This window comes from Protopterus annectens, chromosome 6.part1, assembly GCF_019279795.1.
Source record: "Protopterus annectens isolate FY-2018-M chromosome 6.part1, PAN1.0, whole genome shotgun sequence".
Lineage (NCBI taxonomy): Eukaryota > Metazoa > Chordata > Ceratodontiformes > Protopteridae > Protopterus > Protopterus annectens.
Genome location: NC_056738.1, coordinates 275,652,741 through 275,670,503, shown reverse-complemented (window position 1 = coordinate 275,670,503; position 17,763 = coordinate 275,652,741). Strand labels below are relative to the sequence as shown.

Here is a 17,763-nt window from a genome sequence, read left to right as displayed (position 1 = left end):
AATGCAAAAAAGAACTTGCATGATCTAATGTAGCATGTGATATCACAGAGTATGGTTATCCCCTCCTTCCCCAGCACAGGAGCTCCAGAGAAGAGACGCAGACAGATTTTCAAATGTATTTTGTGCAAATGATAATAATGCGTGTATATTTTACTGAAAGCCACTTTCAGTGAACTTTGGCTCTGCACTTTTTCCCACTGCTGTACAAATGTGGAGTTGGTATATACAAACTGGGAGTATGGGAGGTCTCCTCCCATATGAGTGCTATGAGGGGGCTTGCTACACTGTGAATACTGCTTGTTTTGGCATTTGTTGAAAGTACTTTTAAGTAAAATGGTTTTGGACTATTTGAATTTGGAAAATTTTCCTTTGACTTATGATATGAACCCCCTCCCAAATACTATCTGAAAATTAAGAGAAGATTATTTCTATAATTTCTATCTTTGAACAACCAAGACTATGAAGAATTAAAAATACATACTACATTATTCAAGCTAAATAAGTGTGATCTATTAACTGGCAATGGCTATAAGGGACATGCATCATCCATTACATTAGTTGACCCCCCCCCCCCCAGATGCATTCTGCAGTGCATAACTGTTGGGATTTCATCTTTTGACAGTTCCATCTTAGTGAAATGACTGTACTCTCTAGCTCCCAAGTTTAGAGGTGTATATGATATCTACCAGTGCATACTGTGACATCATATAGCATGTACCAGTGCAGGTATAGCTCTTGTGCAACTCTGTATGACTCTCCATACACTGAGAAAGTACACCTAGAAAACAACAAAAGTACGCAAGTGTACCTACCTGACTGATTTAACAATTCTGTGAAGTGGACTGAGGGACATCCAGTACAGTAGAATAGTGACAGAGTACACATATCCTGAAAGTGCTCCAGACATATTAGCTGATATGGTGAGCACATATCTGTTTTACCTACTACTGTGGGCCCTCTGCAGTGAATCAGTTGTCTGTAAAATTAACTGTATTTTTATATAAGATTTAAGAATACAATAAATGCTCAATTATATTTGTTGCCTGCACCATAACCCACAAGAAGACAAAGTAAAGGCTGTTTTGCTCATGGCTTCTCACCTCTTGTTGATAGATGTCTAAAATCCTTTCCAGTGAGAGCTCTTCAAAGTACAGTCTATCACACTCATCAAAGTCTGTGCTCACTGTTTCAGGGTTATGGTTGACAACCACTGTCTTCTTGCCAAGTAGCTGCAGGCTTCGAATGCAGGAGACAGCACACCAGTCAAATTCCACACTGCTTCCTGTCACCAGGGAAGGAAATGACATGTCAATGCCTCTTCTCTTTGAGAAAACAGTTGGTAGATGACCTCCATCAAATAAAATAACTCTGCATGGCTAGCATTAGTAGCAGAAGAGTGCTCAAGTGTTTATGTCAGAATTTGTTGCTACTTATCATTCTGAAAAAGTGCATCATTCTCCCAGAAGGCAACTTTATGCATTGCATTATATATAACAGTTACATGCAGCAGAGGTTTACAAAATTAGCAATTCATTTATTACTTCTTTGAAATTAATTTTAATTTAAACATTTCCACCTCACTACAGTGGTTATGCACAGCACGTAACAGAAAGCGTCTTAGCTTTTTACATAAAAATTAAACTAAAGCATCCATATAATTTTCTCCTTGTCAAGTGTTTATGCTTTGGCGGTGAATATCTTTGCTATAGTTCTTTCAAAGCCCCTATTATCCAATATCTTCCATGCAGGTTATGCTTGCACCACTATATTTACACATAACACACCAACCACAGTCTTAGGGAATGATGGCATTTTGGTAATTAAGAAACAGAATGGTACACTGAAGGCTGTACAAGCACATGACTGAGATGAATACTGAGTATAAGTGAGGATAGACAAGCAGCTGTCTAGACTAAAGATCTAATTATTTAGATATTGCCTGTAAGTCAAACCCCTTCCATTTTAATGAATAAAATAATCAGATAATTTGTTTCCTAGCTGCCAAAATATCATGACAGATTGCTTCTCACATACTGCATCCTGAAATGTCTTCCTCTTTAACAACCAGTCATGCACCCATGCAATGCTGGGGTTGTCAAGCTTGGTACTGACTAGAACAAGTACCAAGCTCTTTACACAAATAGGGTAGGAGTGTCAGAAAGCAGACCTGACTAAAGTAACCCATTTAGGACTCACCTTCCAACTTCACTCTAACCCTCTAATGAATGTCCAGGCATTAATATTTACTAAGATTATGAGCGGTTCTCCAAGTCATGTTAGTGCAAATAGTCAAGACAGATATTCCCCTAAAACAAGCAGCTAAAGGCATGATGGAATGGAAATCTTTAAAAGATCCAGAAAGAATTTTAATTCATAAGAATAACACTTAGAAATCCAATGATTTAATCAAGAATGCATTGTTTTGGAACAGGATCACTTTGACTGATAAAATACTAAAAATACATTTATTTCTTTTTTTTAAATTCCTTGCGCACTCCTCCTTCCACAAAGTAAAGGACGTATTCTGTCTTCCTGAACTCATGCCCTCACTTCAGGTAAAACCTAAGCTGGTACTGCATCTCTAAGGTGTTATCACCTTGATTCTGCCCCTGACATGAAAACAATGACTATTCTGAAAACACTCTGAATGAAATGCTTTTCAGACCTAAGGAACACCCGATACTTTAGAAAGACTTCATAGGGTTTTCTATAGATACAGGCCTACTGCCTAGAGATGCTGTGAGCAGAGATGAGGACCACCAAGTCAGTGTTAGTTCAGGGCATTACCTCCCAGGGAGAGCCCTTTATCTGGAACATAAGGGATGAGATAATCTAAGGTCAGCTAAATGTGAAAGCTATGCTGCTTAAAACAAGAGGGCCTACAAAAGTGCCAGGCAAACCCTAGCCCTGCATTTAGGTGCAGTGGTAAAGCAATGCGTAACCGGCTTCCTTTTTGACATAAAATACTAAGAATGATTATGCATGCAGAACATAACTGCTCTGTCATTGTTTTGCTATCTCTTTTATATTAGTAACAAAAGCAAGTTTTGTGTTTATTTTTGTTTTATTTTTGTGATTATTACCTAGTGTTGAAACTATCTTTTGTACGGTTTTACTTTTAATGACCTTGTACTTTTTTACTTTTAATGACAAATGATGATATGTAAGTGTAGAGCCTTTCTCCGCAGGCCTCCACTTTGAATAGGTTTGGGCTAGATGGACAGCTCAATTACAGAGATGAAAATAAATTAATAAATGCAGGCTCATATGGTACCCCTTATATCAACTTTTAATGTACACACTAACTCTGACAAGTGAAATTGTCTGAACATTAATGAAAAGTCTCTGCAAAGCAAAATTAAATTTTGGTATAAATAATCAAAGTGAAATTTACAGTAGATGGAAGACAATGCAGAATTTACTTGTGGAAACATGAAAAAATATAGATTTTAATAAACACATTTTTATTAAATTTATTTGTATGAAACAGAATATACAGAAATGGTAAAAGCCAGAACATCCCAACAGGGGAAAACAAGAAATGAAACATGGGGTAAAATATCCAGCAAACCATATTTTTCTATAGGTTCATAGGTGTGTACTAGGCTAATGGCCCTGGAGCCTTTACAAGCCTAGCCCAAAGGATTACCTTGGCATCGTGCCACCCGACCTTAGTTCCCAGTGCCTCTGTCGAGTAGAGTCACTGGAGTGATCCCTGGGGTGAATTTTTTATTTCCCATCCACTCATCAAGATTTCTCTTGAACAGGGCCAGTGAGGTGCTCTGTGTGACATGTATGGGAAGTCTATTCCATAGCATGAGTAGTCTCTGGGTTATGAACCTGTCCCTCCAGCTTTTTCTGTTGATTGTGGTAATGAAGTTGAGGTCTCTGGAGTGTGTGGTGCGGAGGGATTGGGATTTCTTTAGATGTAGCATTTCTAACAGAGCTGGATCAGACATGGCTTTGTAAGTCAAGCAGAGATTGCCTCTAAGTAGGCAATATGAGATAGGGAATAGTTGGAGTTTTTTGAGTCTGTCCGTATAGGACAAGTGTTTAAGGCCTAGGATCCTCTTTTTGAGGTACTTTTGCAGCCTCCCGAGTTGTTGCAGGTGTCTAGTGAGGTACGTGCCAAATGGGGCATTGTACTCGATGAATGACCTAACGAGGGAAGAGTAGAGGGAGACAATGACCTCTTTCTTCCTGGATGCAAAATCCTTAGTAATGAGATGTGTCACATACAAGGACTTTCTGACCACAGTGGCAATGTGGTGGTCAAAAGAGAGGTTGCTGTCAACCTGTGTTTCCAGATCTCTTATAACGCCTTCTGTGTTCAGTAGACTACCATCGATGTGGTAATTCATGGAAACCGGGTTTTTCCCAAAGGGGATGATGACACATTTTTTGGCATTGAGCTTATGACCATGGCTCTGACACCAGTCGTTGGTCTCAGTGAGGCCTTTCTGTGGGATGTCAACATCACTTGGGGAGTTAATAATAGCTCCCAACTTACAATCATCTGCAAACTTTCTCAGCCAGAGAACCTTCATATTGGCCTGGACTTCAGAAAAGTAGATACCAAACAGGAGAGGACCAGGACTGAACACTGTGGGACTCTACTTGTGACTGGTCAGCAGTCTGATTTGGAGTCAGCTACATCCACACTGTGGGTTGTATCTGTGAGCCAGTTTGCAACCCACCTAGTGATACAGGGGTTAATGCCTAGCTTAGTGAGTTTTTCTATGATTCCTGAGTGGGGAATGGTATCAAAGGCCTTGGCCAGATCAAGGTAGGCTGTATGAACCACCTTGCCTTCATCCACAGCTCTGGTGACTGACACAAAGAAGTCAACCATGTTAAGCAGGCATGATCTACCCTTCACAAAACCACACTTTGTGGGATCCAGAGTTTGGAGATTCCCTATATCCTTGTTTATTAGGTGCATGATGATGCACTCCATAGCTTTGCATATCAGACTCATCAGGCTAATGGGGCAATAGTTCCCAGGGTCTGTAGTCACTCCTCCTTTGTGGAGAGGGATGACTGTAGCAGTGCACCATTCAGTAAGGACAAAGCCTGAGGTGAGGCTGTGATTGAACAGGGCACACAGGTGAGGTGCCAGTTCACTCTGTAGTTCATGTAGAACACAGTCAGGGATATTGTCAGGTCCCATGGAAGCTGTACTCTTGGGTTTGGACAGTGCTGTTTTAACCTGTGCAGCACTAATACTGGGTGCCTGGCAATCTACTGGTATTGTGATTGGTGCTTTGGTGGGGAGAGAGGGGTAAAGCTGACACTGAATTTGTCGTCCAGTATATTGGCAATATCTGTTGGCTCAGTACTGGAGGTACCATTGTGCAATAGCTCAGAGCAAATCTGGGAACTGCCGTGGAGATTCTTTGCATAACTATAGAAGGTCTTGTGGTTGTCTTTACTATCTGCTGCAATTCTGTTTTCATAGCTAGCATTAGAGGATTTGATGAGGGAATCTCAACTTTTTGTTGAGGCTGATAAGGGAGTTTTTCCAGTCTTGGGACTTCACCTTATTCCGCATCAGTTTCCTCCTTCTGTTGTAGAGTTTGTTTATGGCAGGGGACCACCAGATTGACTTCCTTTTTTTGGAGGACAGCGTTGTGGTTCTATTGGGTATGGCGAGATCCATGCATCTGTGTACGTGTTTGTACAGTGCATTGGTGTATGATTTGGCGGTCATGCAACTATTCTCCAGTTGCATGGGTGCAGTGAAGGTAGCCACATCTGTTTTTTTTTAGGACCCCAAAGTTAGCTTTGGAGAAGTTTTTCATAGTGGTTACCTTTGCGGGGGGTGGATTTCCAAGGTGATTCGTTTGTGGTCGGATCTAACCAGGGAGGAGTTGACTAATGGTGTACAGCAATGGTCGCCCATGTTAGTAATGACCACGTCAAGGATGTTGCTACCTCTAGTGGGGGTAAGAATGAGCTGGTCCATGGAATTAATGAATTCCAGGAAACGGGCAAGTGTATTGGTAAATGAGTAGTTTTTCCAGTTAATGGAGGGGTAGTTGGAAGTCGCCCAAAATGAGAGTGTTAGGTTAGACCATAATATTCTCTAGGGTGCTTAGGAATGTGGACTTTGAGTCTTGGGACATGGCTGGGGACCTATAGAAGACTACGACCTAAATCGCTGTCTTACCCAATGTTAGCTGCACCTGAAGTATCTCTGATGCGTTATGTTGGGCTACCAGTCTGTAGGTGTGCGCATCCTTTATGAATATGGAAACACCACAGCCTTTGAAGCTTCGGTCCAAGTTCTGGGGCCGAAAGGTGTGGAATGAGTTATAGCCAGGTAGTGCAGGGTTGCTTTCTGCTGCCTTGAACCAGGTCTCTGTTACAGCACAAATGTCGATGTTCTCCATTTTAAGGAGTGCTTCGAGTGAGTGCATTTTAAGATTTAGACTTCTAGCGTTGAGCAGCATGACCCTCAGATTGCGTTTGTTTGTAGCTGCTATGGTGGTAATTTGGTCTTTGGAATACCGCCTAAAAAAGGCACTATATGGGTGGCAAGAGACTTGGCCAGTATCTGGAAGCCCAAGGGTGACAGATGCAGGTCATCTCTGGCAAAGCATCGAGGTCTGTCAATCATGTCATCCAGGCAGACAGATACTGGATCCCCTTAGAATGACACCAGAAACTTGTTGCAATCAATCATTTTCTGCTTGTACTGTGGTATCATTCTGGGTTATGGCAGGTGGCTACTCAGGGCTAGGGTCATACCTGTCTGGGATACATAATCCGAGAGCTCCTCCATGTCTCTTTTCATGTAGTCCAGGAAGGTGTGTCTCAGGTCATTCACACCCACATCTACAATGACAGAGTCATATTTGTACCTGTTGTTAAGGGACCTGAGTGCGTGCGTTATGTGGCGGATAATGGCACCTGATAGGCAGCTGACTGTTACTTTCTCCTTATTCAATATAGTGAGTGGGATATCAGTGTGCCTCACTATTGAGTCACCTATTACTAGTGTGTTGGGCATGCTGTTTTGCCTTAGGGGCTTTGGTTGAGTGGCACACTGTTTAGGAGAGTTATGTGTCTCGTGATTAGTGTTGTGTTGTGTGGTCGAGTGCGTTTCTGCCTTGGAGGTCTTTGCTGTTTGGGTAGATTTTTATTGACATCCATCGCAAAGGTAGGTGCTTGGTTTGTGTTTTTATGTGAAGGCAGTGCTGGTGTGTGTTCTGGAGGGCTATGTGTTCCATGTGGTGTGGTGAAGTGTTGACCTTCTCCTCTTGACCAGCTATTCCGGTCTTGGCAGGAGAGTGCGTGGCTTTCAATGTGGATATATAAGTGCATCTCTCGCAAGTCTGAGTGTTGGGAGGTAAGAGGAGAGGGTTGTCAGTGTACATGAGGCAGTTGGTACATTGCCTCAGGATGCCCAAGTTCACCAGGTTAATAGGAGAAAGCACAAGGAACTGACCTTTAGACATGCATGGAGGGATGGGCATTAATAAGTACTGGAGCTGTTTCCTTGTAGAACGTTTAGTACTGGTAGCACGTTTGTGTGCTACAATAATTGCTACAAGAAGTCTGGTAAAGTGCTGGACTAATAAGCTAGTAAAAGTGCAGGTGAGGCGAGAACTAGCAGATCTAAGGAAAAAATTGAAGAGCAGACTTTTTCGTACCGCTCAGAAGCTTACAAACAGTCCTGGTTACAGCAAATCTGTATCTGGACTAGACTAGTTACAGGAAAGGCGGGAAAGTAAGCGCAAACATGGCCTTTTAAACCAAAAAGTTGAAAGAGATGGAAAAACTGCCCTAACAGCCAATAAACTACAATTTCTGGGCTAAAAAACACTCCGCTTGTGGTAGATATGCTACCTAGTGCTTATCACTCCCACTGATAAGCTAGAAGGTTTCCCTACAGCACAGAAAGGCTCGGGGGGCTCAGAAGCTTACATACAGTCTTATAACAATAATACAACATGCATAACTGGTACATGAAGATCAAGGTCTGCTATGTGAGTATGGAAAGACATGGCTTTACGAATTGCAAAGATCAAAACTATAATCACATAAATCTATTAAACTGTTATTCTCCCTGCTGCAAACTAAGTTTATTTTCAACCCCAGCAAAGAAAACATGTTAGTGATCTGGAAAAATATGTGAAAATTGTTAGAGATCTGGGAAAACTTATGTGAAAACTTGCATCGCAAATTTCATAAAAGAAAAAAAAAAACTTAAAAAAGGCAGTATAACCAGCTTACCGATATGATAAGGTCCACATCCTAGAACCATGACACCATGGTCATCGAACTTTAGGTCATGCTCCTAATATGAAGGTGAAACAACAGAAATGATGTCATACATAGTGATTTTAACTATTCTTTTCATTATTTTTAACAGTGTGTCATTAGTTATTACTGCTAACCAATTATTATTTTGCTTTTCTTCTACTGACCTTTGACTTCAGCTAGCCACTGTAATGACATATTCCCCTATTCTGGCAGTGATACCACAAGTATAACCAATCACTAGGGTGGATTCCCCGATCTAGAGGAAAATCTTTGTGTGCTATCAATACTGAATCACTACCATGCGGAGGGCTGTGATGAGGCACAGCACTGTAGAGTAAGCAAGAGGCATTATAGCATTTCTGCACCTAGTGACCCCTGGTTACAAGTGATCAATTACATCAGCACATTTGCACCAGCTTCTTGTGTATGCAGGCATTAGCACATCTGCTTGTTAATCCTGTTATGTGTAACCTAAACTGATGTCTCCAAGGCCTCCCCCATAAGCAGTCAATTCACTGTTACAACTCCCGTCATTCAAATAGGACAAATAATCATCAGGCACTGAATCCTGTATGTCCTCTAGCTGGCACTTCTGTGCTAGTACTGCAGACAGAAATCCAATCTAAACACCAGTGGTTAGTCATTAATTTATATTTTGCAGCCAGTAAGCAGTATAGCTCAGAATAATTCAGTATTACCACAAAATCTGTTTAGTCAACAGTCCAGTCTTACTGCTACACTCTACAGATACAACACCATGTTATATTTTAATAAGTATTTCCCAACTCCTTAACATTTTTCAGAATGGGCTGTTTGGAATTCTTATAGTATGAGACCAGTAAATACAACACAAATTCCTCCTACAAGAACTTGTCTGTTTCAGCTGCTTTTGCACACAAAATATAATTATGTCTGCACTTAAAAGTGAGGCACCTGCATCTCATATCATATGCCATAATACTGACTTCATTAGTCATTATTCCTAATAATCTTTTTCATGCCATTATATGTTTGAGACTGCCCTAGATCTGAAATCAGCTTCTGTCAGATACAGGATATAGCCATTTCCACATGTTCACTCTTAAGTTGTCACATAATTTGAGCAGGGTGGTGGCTCAGTGGCTAAGGTTCTTATTTCACAACTTCAGGGCCTAAGGTTCAATTCTGATTTCAAACCATTGTCTTTGAGAAGTTTGCACATACTCTGTGTGAGTTTCTCCTGTTTGTTTTCCACCTCCCAAAGTATGGTTACAACAGGCTACACACATCATATTTATTCATTCCCTAGTAGCTTTGGTCATGGCTGAAAAGGGTCTGAGGAGGACCAGTTCATTCACCCACATAAAAATAAATAAAAAAAATGTCTGAGACTAGTTCATTTCTGTGTTATACCAGAACCTCCTACTGACTTGTGAATTTGCAGTGAGGAAACAAGGATAGGAACTAATATAACAAGTCATTACCACATAACATGCCCTATAAGGGAAATGGAATTGGTCTACAAACAGAATGTCCTTCTTTATTCCACTACATGAGATTTAAGGTATTACACAGTGAAGACTCTAGCTTGGCTGGGTTTTACTTGAAGTTTTTACTGAATGGTTTGTCTGTGTGTGTCCTTTTAACCCTTTGATTTGGATGTGATTTGGGATATTTGGCAGACACCCTGATGTTTATGGACATCAGGCTTGACTTTAAGCTTTGTGTTTCTAAAGTATACCCAAACAATCCACCTATGATGTGTTGATGAGGTAAAAAAAAGGCTGAAACATGCATATCTACAGCTACTGGCGTATAGCTTTATTAACCTGAATGTAACCATAAAGACTTAAAAAGTAAAAAGTCATGAGCATTCATAAGTCATGTAGCTGAAACACTGGAATGTCCTTAAGGGGTCATTTGCATATATCCCATGGGCTTCCATTACAGACGTTTTAAGGCACTATACAGCGAGGATGTTATCTTGGACGGATTTTTCTTGCAGTTTTAACTGAATGGCTTGTCTGAGTGACTTTTTTTTACCCTTGGTTTGGATCCTTTTTCATTTGGACTATTTTCTCTCTAATCTCCCTGCAACTGGGGCAAGCATATCACACATCTAAAATAGGAAATACAGGAAACAGAATGCTTTCTAAAGGCATGTGGGTTAGCTCAGAACATGATTCATTTTAAAGAAGTCAGGAATATGAGAAATATAAAATATTATATTAGAAGACGTAGCAATCGTTTTCTTTCTGCTAAGGAAAGTATATTATTCCAGCCCAAAAGAAAGAATGATTTCATCTTTTTCCGGTATTCAGCATAAAAGTTGAAGAAATCCTGAAACAAGCACACCAATACAGGCACTCCAGTCAATGACGTATGGGAGATGAGCCCTGAGCTTCCTTGGAGAAAAGTATATATGCTCTTTGAAAGTTGGAAATTTGTCAAGTTCATCTGATAAAGGAAGAAAACTTGTATGTGCATACCTTATGTGCTTATAAAGTTTTGTTGACCTATTTTTAACCAAAGTTATCTATGCAGATATGTTTGTTAACAGAACAGCAGATGTGATATGTGTAAAATATACACAGAAAATTAATGTCACATATGCTTTGGTATATGTAATTTAACTGGGTTACTGAAAATTAGCTAAATATAGAGAGAATTTATTTATGAATCTTAGTTTTCTGTTTTTCTGTCCATTAATTTATACTATATTATAAGCATAATAGCTACAAAAATGGCTAAGTGAATGGAATTCACACTCATATATACTCAGCACAGTGAATTAGAACTAGCATAAGAATGGGATGGCACAAAGGCTCAAAATTATAAAATGTAGTGCTGGAGTTAATGTTAAAGATAAGGGATTAACTATAAAAGGAAGAGAAGAATAAAGAGAAAGCATGGAATTTGAAAATACCTATCTGCTGCTCTAGGTGTAGTGTCAACACAACCAAAATTACAGCTACAATCAAAGGAACACTTTGAAGGTGTACGTTTTTTTCAACATTGAGCATATAAACTTTCCTAAGACAAATGTTAGGATTGAAATCTGAATACTGTGAGTCCCCCCTCCCCAAAAAAGAACAGTGAAGCATGAGTCTAGGCATTATCTTTGAAACTCAACATGTGAAGCCACCATGAACATCAGTAGGATGCACACAATCTCTTAAGGATGGGGGGGGGGGGGGCTAGACAGCACAAAATGCATGCCAACACAGATTCCACAAGATGGAGACCGCATCTATTACCCCCCACTGCATTAAGACATCTATCAGGCTGTGGGACCTTATAAATCTGTGAACATTGCACTGAAGACAGAACACTTTTTGCAAGACTCTAAACATCTCACCCCCTACATGAGCACAACCTCTCCAGGTCTCTGGAAAGTCAATGGCAAGGAATGCCTATGCAGAGGTCAAGCCCAGAGTCTGCCATGGATTTTTCTCAATACCAGCAAAGTTAAAAGAGAACAAATAAAGAAAAAGAACAAACTCCAAGAGAAACACTACAGTTTCCTGGAGGAGGGAGGAAGGGTAGGAAGACATATCTACTGAATGAGATGATCTCAAAAGATCTGCAGTTACTATGGGTAACTAATAATCTTGCTTTGTTTAATCAGTCTCAGCCAGCGGATGTTTCTATTCATGTGAATGATTTTTAAGTAGCTACTTAGACAGGGATGAGGACATCAAGCCAGGAAGCACTGCAACCCAGTCAAAGTCCTCTCTGGGCCTGCATTGACTATCTATGCTACAGTGCTGGCTGAAGTTGTAAGCTTTTGAACAAACTGCTGTAGTACAGTTCAGATCTTGAAGACCAAAAACCCTTCTATAATAATCACAACATTTAGAAGATGCTCCAACCTACCTGGCAGAATGCAGTCGAACAGAACCTGGAAAGGATTTCCACTCTTCTTGTAATCAGAGGTAATAAAAAGAGACAATCACATAGAAATTATGTGGTTTAAGATGGACCTGCCAAATCCATCCTGAAGAAAGGATGTAAAGAGCTGCTTTGTTTATGTACTGAAGTGGATTGTGTAATGCCTGGTAGCTCTTTTATATCAAACATGTTGAGAAGAACCCTCCTCTAAGGCACGGATAGCTGATGCCTTAACTACAGCCCAGTTGTTCTGTGTTTGATTAGTGGCATGGATGTCTGAAGGAACAGGGTGTGGGAGAATGAGGTCAAACAGCCAACAACAGCTTACTCATCCTGAGGGGGCGGGAGGCTGCTAGAACCAGGGCACTGACGATTGTTGGTATACATTAAACATCTTATTATTTTCATGTGAAATGTAATATTCATCAGTCTCTTTGAAATGGATTTTGCATGTTTTTCCTAACTGTAATTACAAGTCAGGCTGACACAAGATAACTGGGCAACTGCTTAGGGTATCCTTGGGCAATTCTGAAACTTAAGAAAGATGTAAGCAAAGCAGTCCACAAGCAGACAGAATGTCTGTGGTAGTACGAACACAGAAGCATAAAATGTACTCCGTGGAACATCTTGGAACATCTTGATACTTTCTTGGAATATGTTACTATGTGTTGAAAATATCTCTTGTACCTTTTTACTGTTAATGATCAGTGACAGTTACATCCTACCTGGTGACAACAAATGAACATGGACACTTGTTTGTTAACATGGACTAGCATGGCTCGTCATCTCTGATATGTCTTATAATACAAATATTTCTAAATGCATTATAAAGTATATTGAGCTTTTTATACAGTAAAAGGAACTGCATTATTGTTTGTTTTTACTTAGAGAGATTGTATCATCTTGTCTCTTTTAACAGCTTTGTAACTACAAATTCAACAATAAATTGGCAATGCATCTTAATGCTTCAAAGTGTTGTTCTCACTTGTGTATGAATAAAATGTAAGAATGACACTTGGCAGTGGCAGCTGGGTGTATCACCTGCCTACAGTGGCCATGTTGGTTCATGCCACATCAGGCAGGAACTTCTATGCTAAGTCAGAGAATAGGATATGTGTGTGCAGCACACACACCTCACTCTCTGACCAAGCAATCACTGTGAGTCTATATGCAGCTTAAGACTAGGCCACTCCTAAGGACTAGCTAGCTGGCCTGCTCCCTACCACCGGACTCTTGCTTCTGATGAAATTTATATGCCACCGGGCCTTCCCAGGCAGGAACAGCTCTTGCCTTTCCAGGAAATGTTCAGATTCTGCCCCCACAGAATGGGCCGACTGGGAACAGGGTCTGTCAAAGATGGGGTGATTAAAAAATGTTGTGGAGACATTCTACTTTGTTTTTTCTGAAAAACAGTCTGGGAAGTTAATAACTTGATTAAGGGTAAAGTTCCAAACAACTTTAGTGAGTAATATAAAATCTGTATGAAACTCATCTGAGTCTTGTTTGAAAAGAACTAAAAGTGTCTCATATCAGGGACCTTGAAGTTCAAAGTTATTTGGGCTGAGGAGTATGGCTTCCAGTAAGAGGGTCTTCCAGGAAACTAACTTAAAATCAGAATGCCTGGGCATAAAAGAGAACATGGTTAAACCTTTTATTACCAAGTGCAAATCCCAAATAGCAATGGATCCCTTACAAGCAGCACAAAGTGCAGAATATGGCTTAGAAACAAAAGGGACATATCTATTCTTACCACTGACTTGAACTGTGTGAGGTAACAGAAGGCCAAGATGACCAAAAGGTGAACCTTAACTAAAAGATACTTAGTTCTACTTGGACTATGAAAGGAAGTAAGTCAAACTCTCACGAAAACAGATCAGAAATTTCTAGAAGCTGCTGCCCAAGAAGCAAATTTTCAGTTTAGAAGAATATGTGGATTCGGTGGTCCACTACCTGACCAACAATAAGAACTGTGAAACTCACTCTGACAGGCTAAGTCTTGCAATGCATATTTGTTCAAAGACCAGAATTAACCAAAATGCTTTCCTTCCATGTTACAGGATTCTACAAAGTTGTTAAGTATCAGTATGGCCTTTTGTGGTTCAATTTCTCCAAGTCTTTTGTGTTTTTAATACCATGACAGGAATGGACCTTACTCCTAAGTCAAAGTATGATTAAAGTTCATGAAATCAGTACTATTTCAATCTTTGATGTTAACCAAAAGTGGTGTTTGCACCATCTACACTGTGGCCATGTTGGCTCATGCTGCACAGTATGGTTCCAATCTTTTTAATTTCTCCAAATCTTTTGGGTTTCTAATACCATGATGGGAATGGATCCCATTCCTAAGTCAAAGTACGATTAAAGCGCCTGAAATTAATATTGTTTCAGTCTTTGATGTCAGCCAAAAGTGCTCTTCGCAGCACCCGCAATGTGCCCAGTAATGACTCCTTCTGCATTTTGTACAGCGTTACATGGATTGGGAACATATCTAAATTAGACTGTAGATTCTTTTTTATAAGACCCGTTGCTCCTACTACCGTTGGAACTGTCTAGGTATCTTTCTTCCACATTGCTCTCATTTCTGCCTGCAGATCCTGATATTTTATGACTTTCTGTCTCTCTGTATGCAGCACACTGTAGTCACTGGGTGTAGTGATTTCAATGATCAATGGTACTTTTGTCTTCTTTTCATGGACAGCTATATCCAGTTTTCTAGCATCTGTCTTTTGAATTGTTGGAAATGGGTGATCCCATGTGATATAAACCTCATCATTTTCTATGATGATTTGTAGCTCATGTTTCTAGTGTTTTTCAGTCACTTTAATATCATAATGTTTGCACAATCCCCAGTGCATCAGTCTTGTCGCATTATTATGTCTTTCAGATATAGTCCTTCTGCCACTAGTATGTCACAACCAGCAACAAGGTGTGCGACTGTTTCCAATTTGATTTTACAAAACCTACATTTGTCTGTTTCTCCCACATGTTCAATGGACTTTATAAACCAGTGTGTACGGAGCCCACTATCTTCGGCTGCCAACGTTAACTTTTCATCGTTTGGTTTAAAATTGCCTCTCCTTAACCATTCCTGTGTTCATTCCTGATCAATATGAGGTTCTTCCAGAAGTTTTCTATACTTGCAACTATATTTATGCATTTTCCACATTTCTTGCCTTCTCATCTGGTCCTTCACCTTATATTATTTTTTTGTTTGTTTTTTTGGCACATTCAGCTGCTGCCTGATTTTCATCTACTTCTGGTTTGATTTCCATTCCTGGAATGCTGATATGCTTCTATTATATTATGCAGAGAAGTCATCTTAGATTTATTCTCCTCATGTTTCAAAACATTCACTACATTTGGGTCTTGTGAGGTCAGCAGATATGTGTGTGGTCCCACGAATGCAGATCTATACATGTAATCAATTTCAAGAAGGCTTATCCCTCCCTTGGAACAGAGTATATGTAATCTTGGTATACACTCATTTTTGTAAATAATTTGGTGAGCATGAAGCATCCTTCTTTTTTTCCTATCTAATCTATCTTAACACATTTTGGGGCCAGTCAATCACTCCAAAACTGTAGGTTAGGATAGGAAGAGCAAATTGGTTTATAGGTTGGATTTTGTTCCTAGACTTTAATACTGTTTTCAGGATTAATTTATGTCTTCTAAAGCATCCCTTACAAAGTGTGAAGATTGGGTGAAGATAGGTGAAGGCTGCCAGCCTAGCCAGATAGAATTTTGGAGATAATTCCATCATCTGTAAATATTAATATAAACCACAGGCTTGTTGTCTTAAATGGTAAAAATAGTGTTACACATGGAACTGGAAAAAATGTAACAACAGTGCACTCTACTGACCAAGAAAAGCATCTTGTGACCTTCTGATGTTAAAACTCGGAGCCAGTAAGTCTAGAGTGAGGAATCCTTCCTATTGTTTCAAGGCCAGAGTTAATGGCCAGAATTTGCATGTGTAAATGTCCTTTATTGCTATGGTTTCTGCCCAGAGGTGAAGAATGTAAATGCAGTTTATGTTAGCCTGGGAACACAGGGAAGTGTGAAGAATGATGTAATGTGAAACAGGAATGTGATATTAAAAACAGAGAGAATCAGAGAGCATTAAGCATTTTTGTCTTGACCATCCAACTCACCAGCACTGTCTTGCTCTATATTTAAGTTTATCTTAGACTTGTGTTTTCTCTTAGAAATAGCTAGAAATTAGAAAGATTAGACTAAGTGTTTTCCTGTGATGTCAGAACTGTACTACTGAATTATTTTAAGTATTTCTCTGTGATCTCTGAACTCTTGACTAGCACTGTGTAGTAAAAGTATTGTCTTGTGTTTTGACTATGTGTTATTAAATATTTTTAAACCCTTTCAACTGTGGCTATTTTTGTAGAGATAATTTAAGCTCTTTAAAGTACTTGCATGCCTTTTGTAAAATTGTACAAAGCCACTTCAATAGCTTTAGCCCTGGGCTATACTACCAATTGGATAATTGGACACCCTTTTAAGGGCCTTTGAGTAGCTGATAAATATTAGTGGGTGGTGGCAGCTGGTACTACTGTATAGTCTGAGAAAAAGGGGCAGAGCTGGAGAACGTGTATCAGCCTTCCCCAGGAGTGTCTGTGTGGTTGCATAAACCCTTCTCAAAGTGTGTGTGTGTGTGTGTGTGTGTGTGTGTGTGTGTGTGTGTGTGTGTGTGTGTGTGTGCGTGCGTCAGCTACTTGGACACAAAGCACTGGTTGGACAGAGGGGGTGCTGGAAGTTTTAGCTTCCCCACTAGGCTGAGATCTGCACAATATAGCTGTGCCAGTGGGGAGTCTTATTGAGGACCTGGAGAGCAAGTGAGCGACCAGCCCTGGACTGACTGTGATCTCTGTGTGCTCTTAAGGGAAATTGCACTTTACTGTGTGTACTTGTTATCCTTTCCTCCTATATGAGACGCCCCTCACTGGTGTTAGTGGTGAGGATTGAGGCTCCTTGATTGCTGGGCCAGGGCACTAATTGCTTGGCAGTGGTGGGATATCCACACCACATATTAATTGGTTGGAAAATATTAATTGGCTTGTAGTGGTGTGGGTAGAGTGAATTCCTTTAGCTGGTATACAGTGAGCTCTGAAGTTGTTTTGTACTCTAAATCAGCCATGCAGTGAATACTCAGAGATCAGATCACAATTGTTTTATTTCTTTTGTTAGCTTAGTTAGTCAGGGTGAGCAGGCAGCATGTCAGCAAAGGAGTACGGAAAGCTGACAAGGAGCCAGCTGGCAGAGATGTGCCAGGCTAGGGGACTGGTGCATAGAAACCTGACTAAGGCAGACCTGATTGCAGCCTTGGTTACAGCTGCATCAGAATAGAGGACAATCAGACTGGCAGTGGAGATATAATACCCTCGGACAATGGACAGCTCAACCTTTCTGCAGAGGACTTAAAAATCCATCTGGAGCTAAAGAGACTTGAGTTGGAGGCCAGGCGTTTGGAATTAGAAGCAGCTGAGAGAGTAAGGCATCTAGAGAGTGAGGACAAGGAGAAACTACGACGTTTGCAGGCTGAGGAAAATGAGGAACTGCTACACTTGGAAGCTGAGGAAAAGAAGAGGCAGAGGCAGCATGAGAAGGAGATGC

At 40.3% G+C, this 17,763-nt stretch overlaps 1 protein-coding gene across 1 annotated transcript in view; it reads right to left on the bottom strand.

The window, feature by feature from the left end:
- The window catches only part of CPS1 (carbamoyl-phosphate synthase 1), a 531,928-nt gene that overhangs the window by 123,656 nt on the left and 390,509 nt on the right, over positions 1 to 17,763 (bottom strand). Inside the window, exons 24-25 of the mRNA XM_044075706.1 lie at positions 8,239 to 8,302; positions 1,101 to 1,282 (exon numbers count right to left, since the gene is read on the bottom strand). Coding sequence (XP_043931641.1) covers positions 1,101 to 1,282; positions 8,239 to 8,302 — 246 coding nt within the window. The remainder of the gene's footprint in view (positions 1 to 1,100; positions 1,283 to 8,238; positions 8,303 to 17,763) is intronic.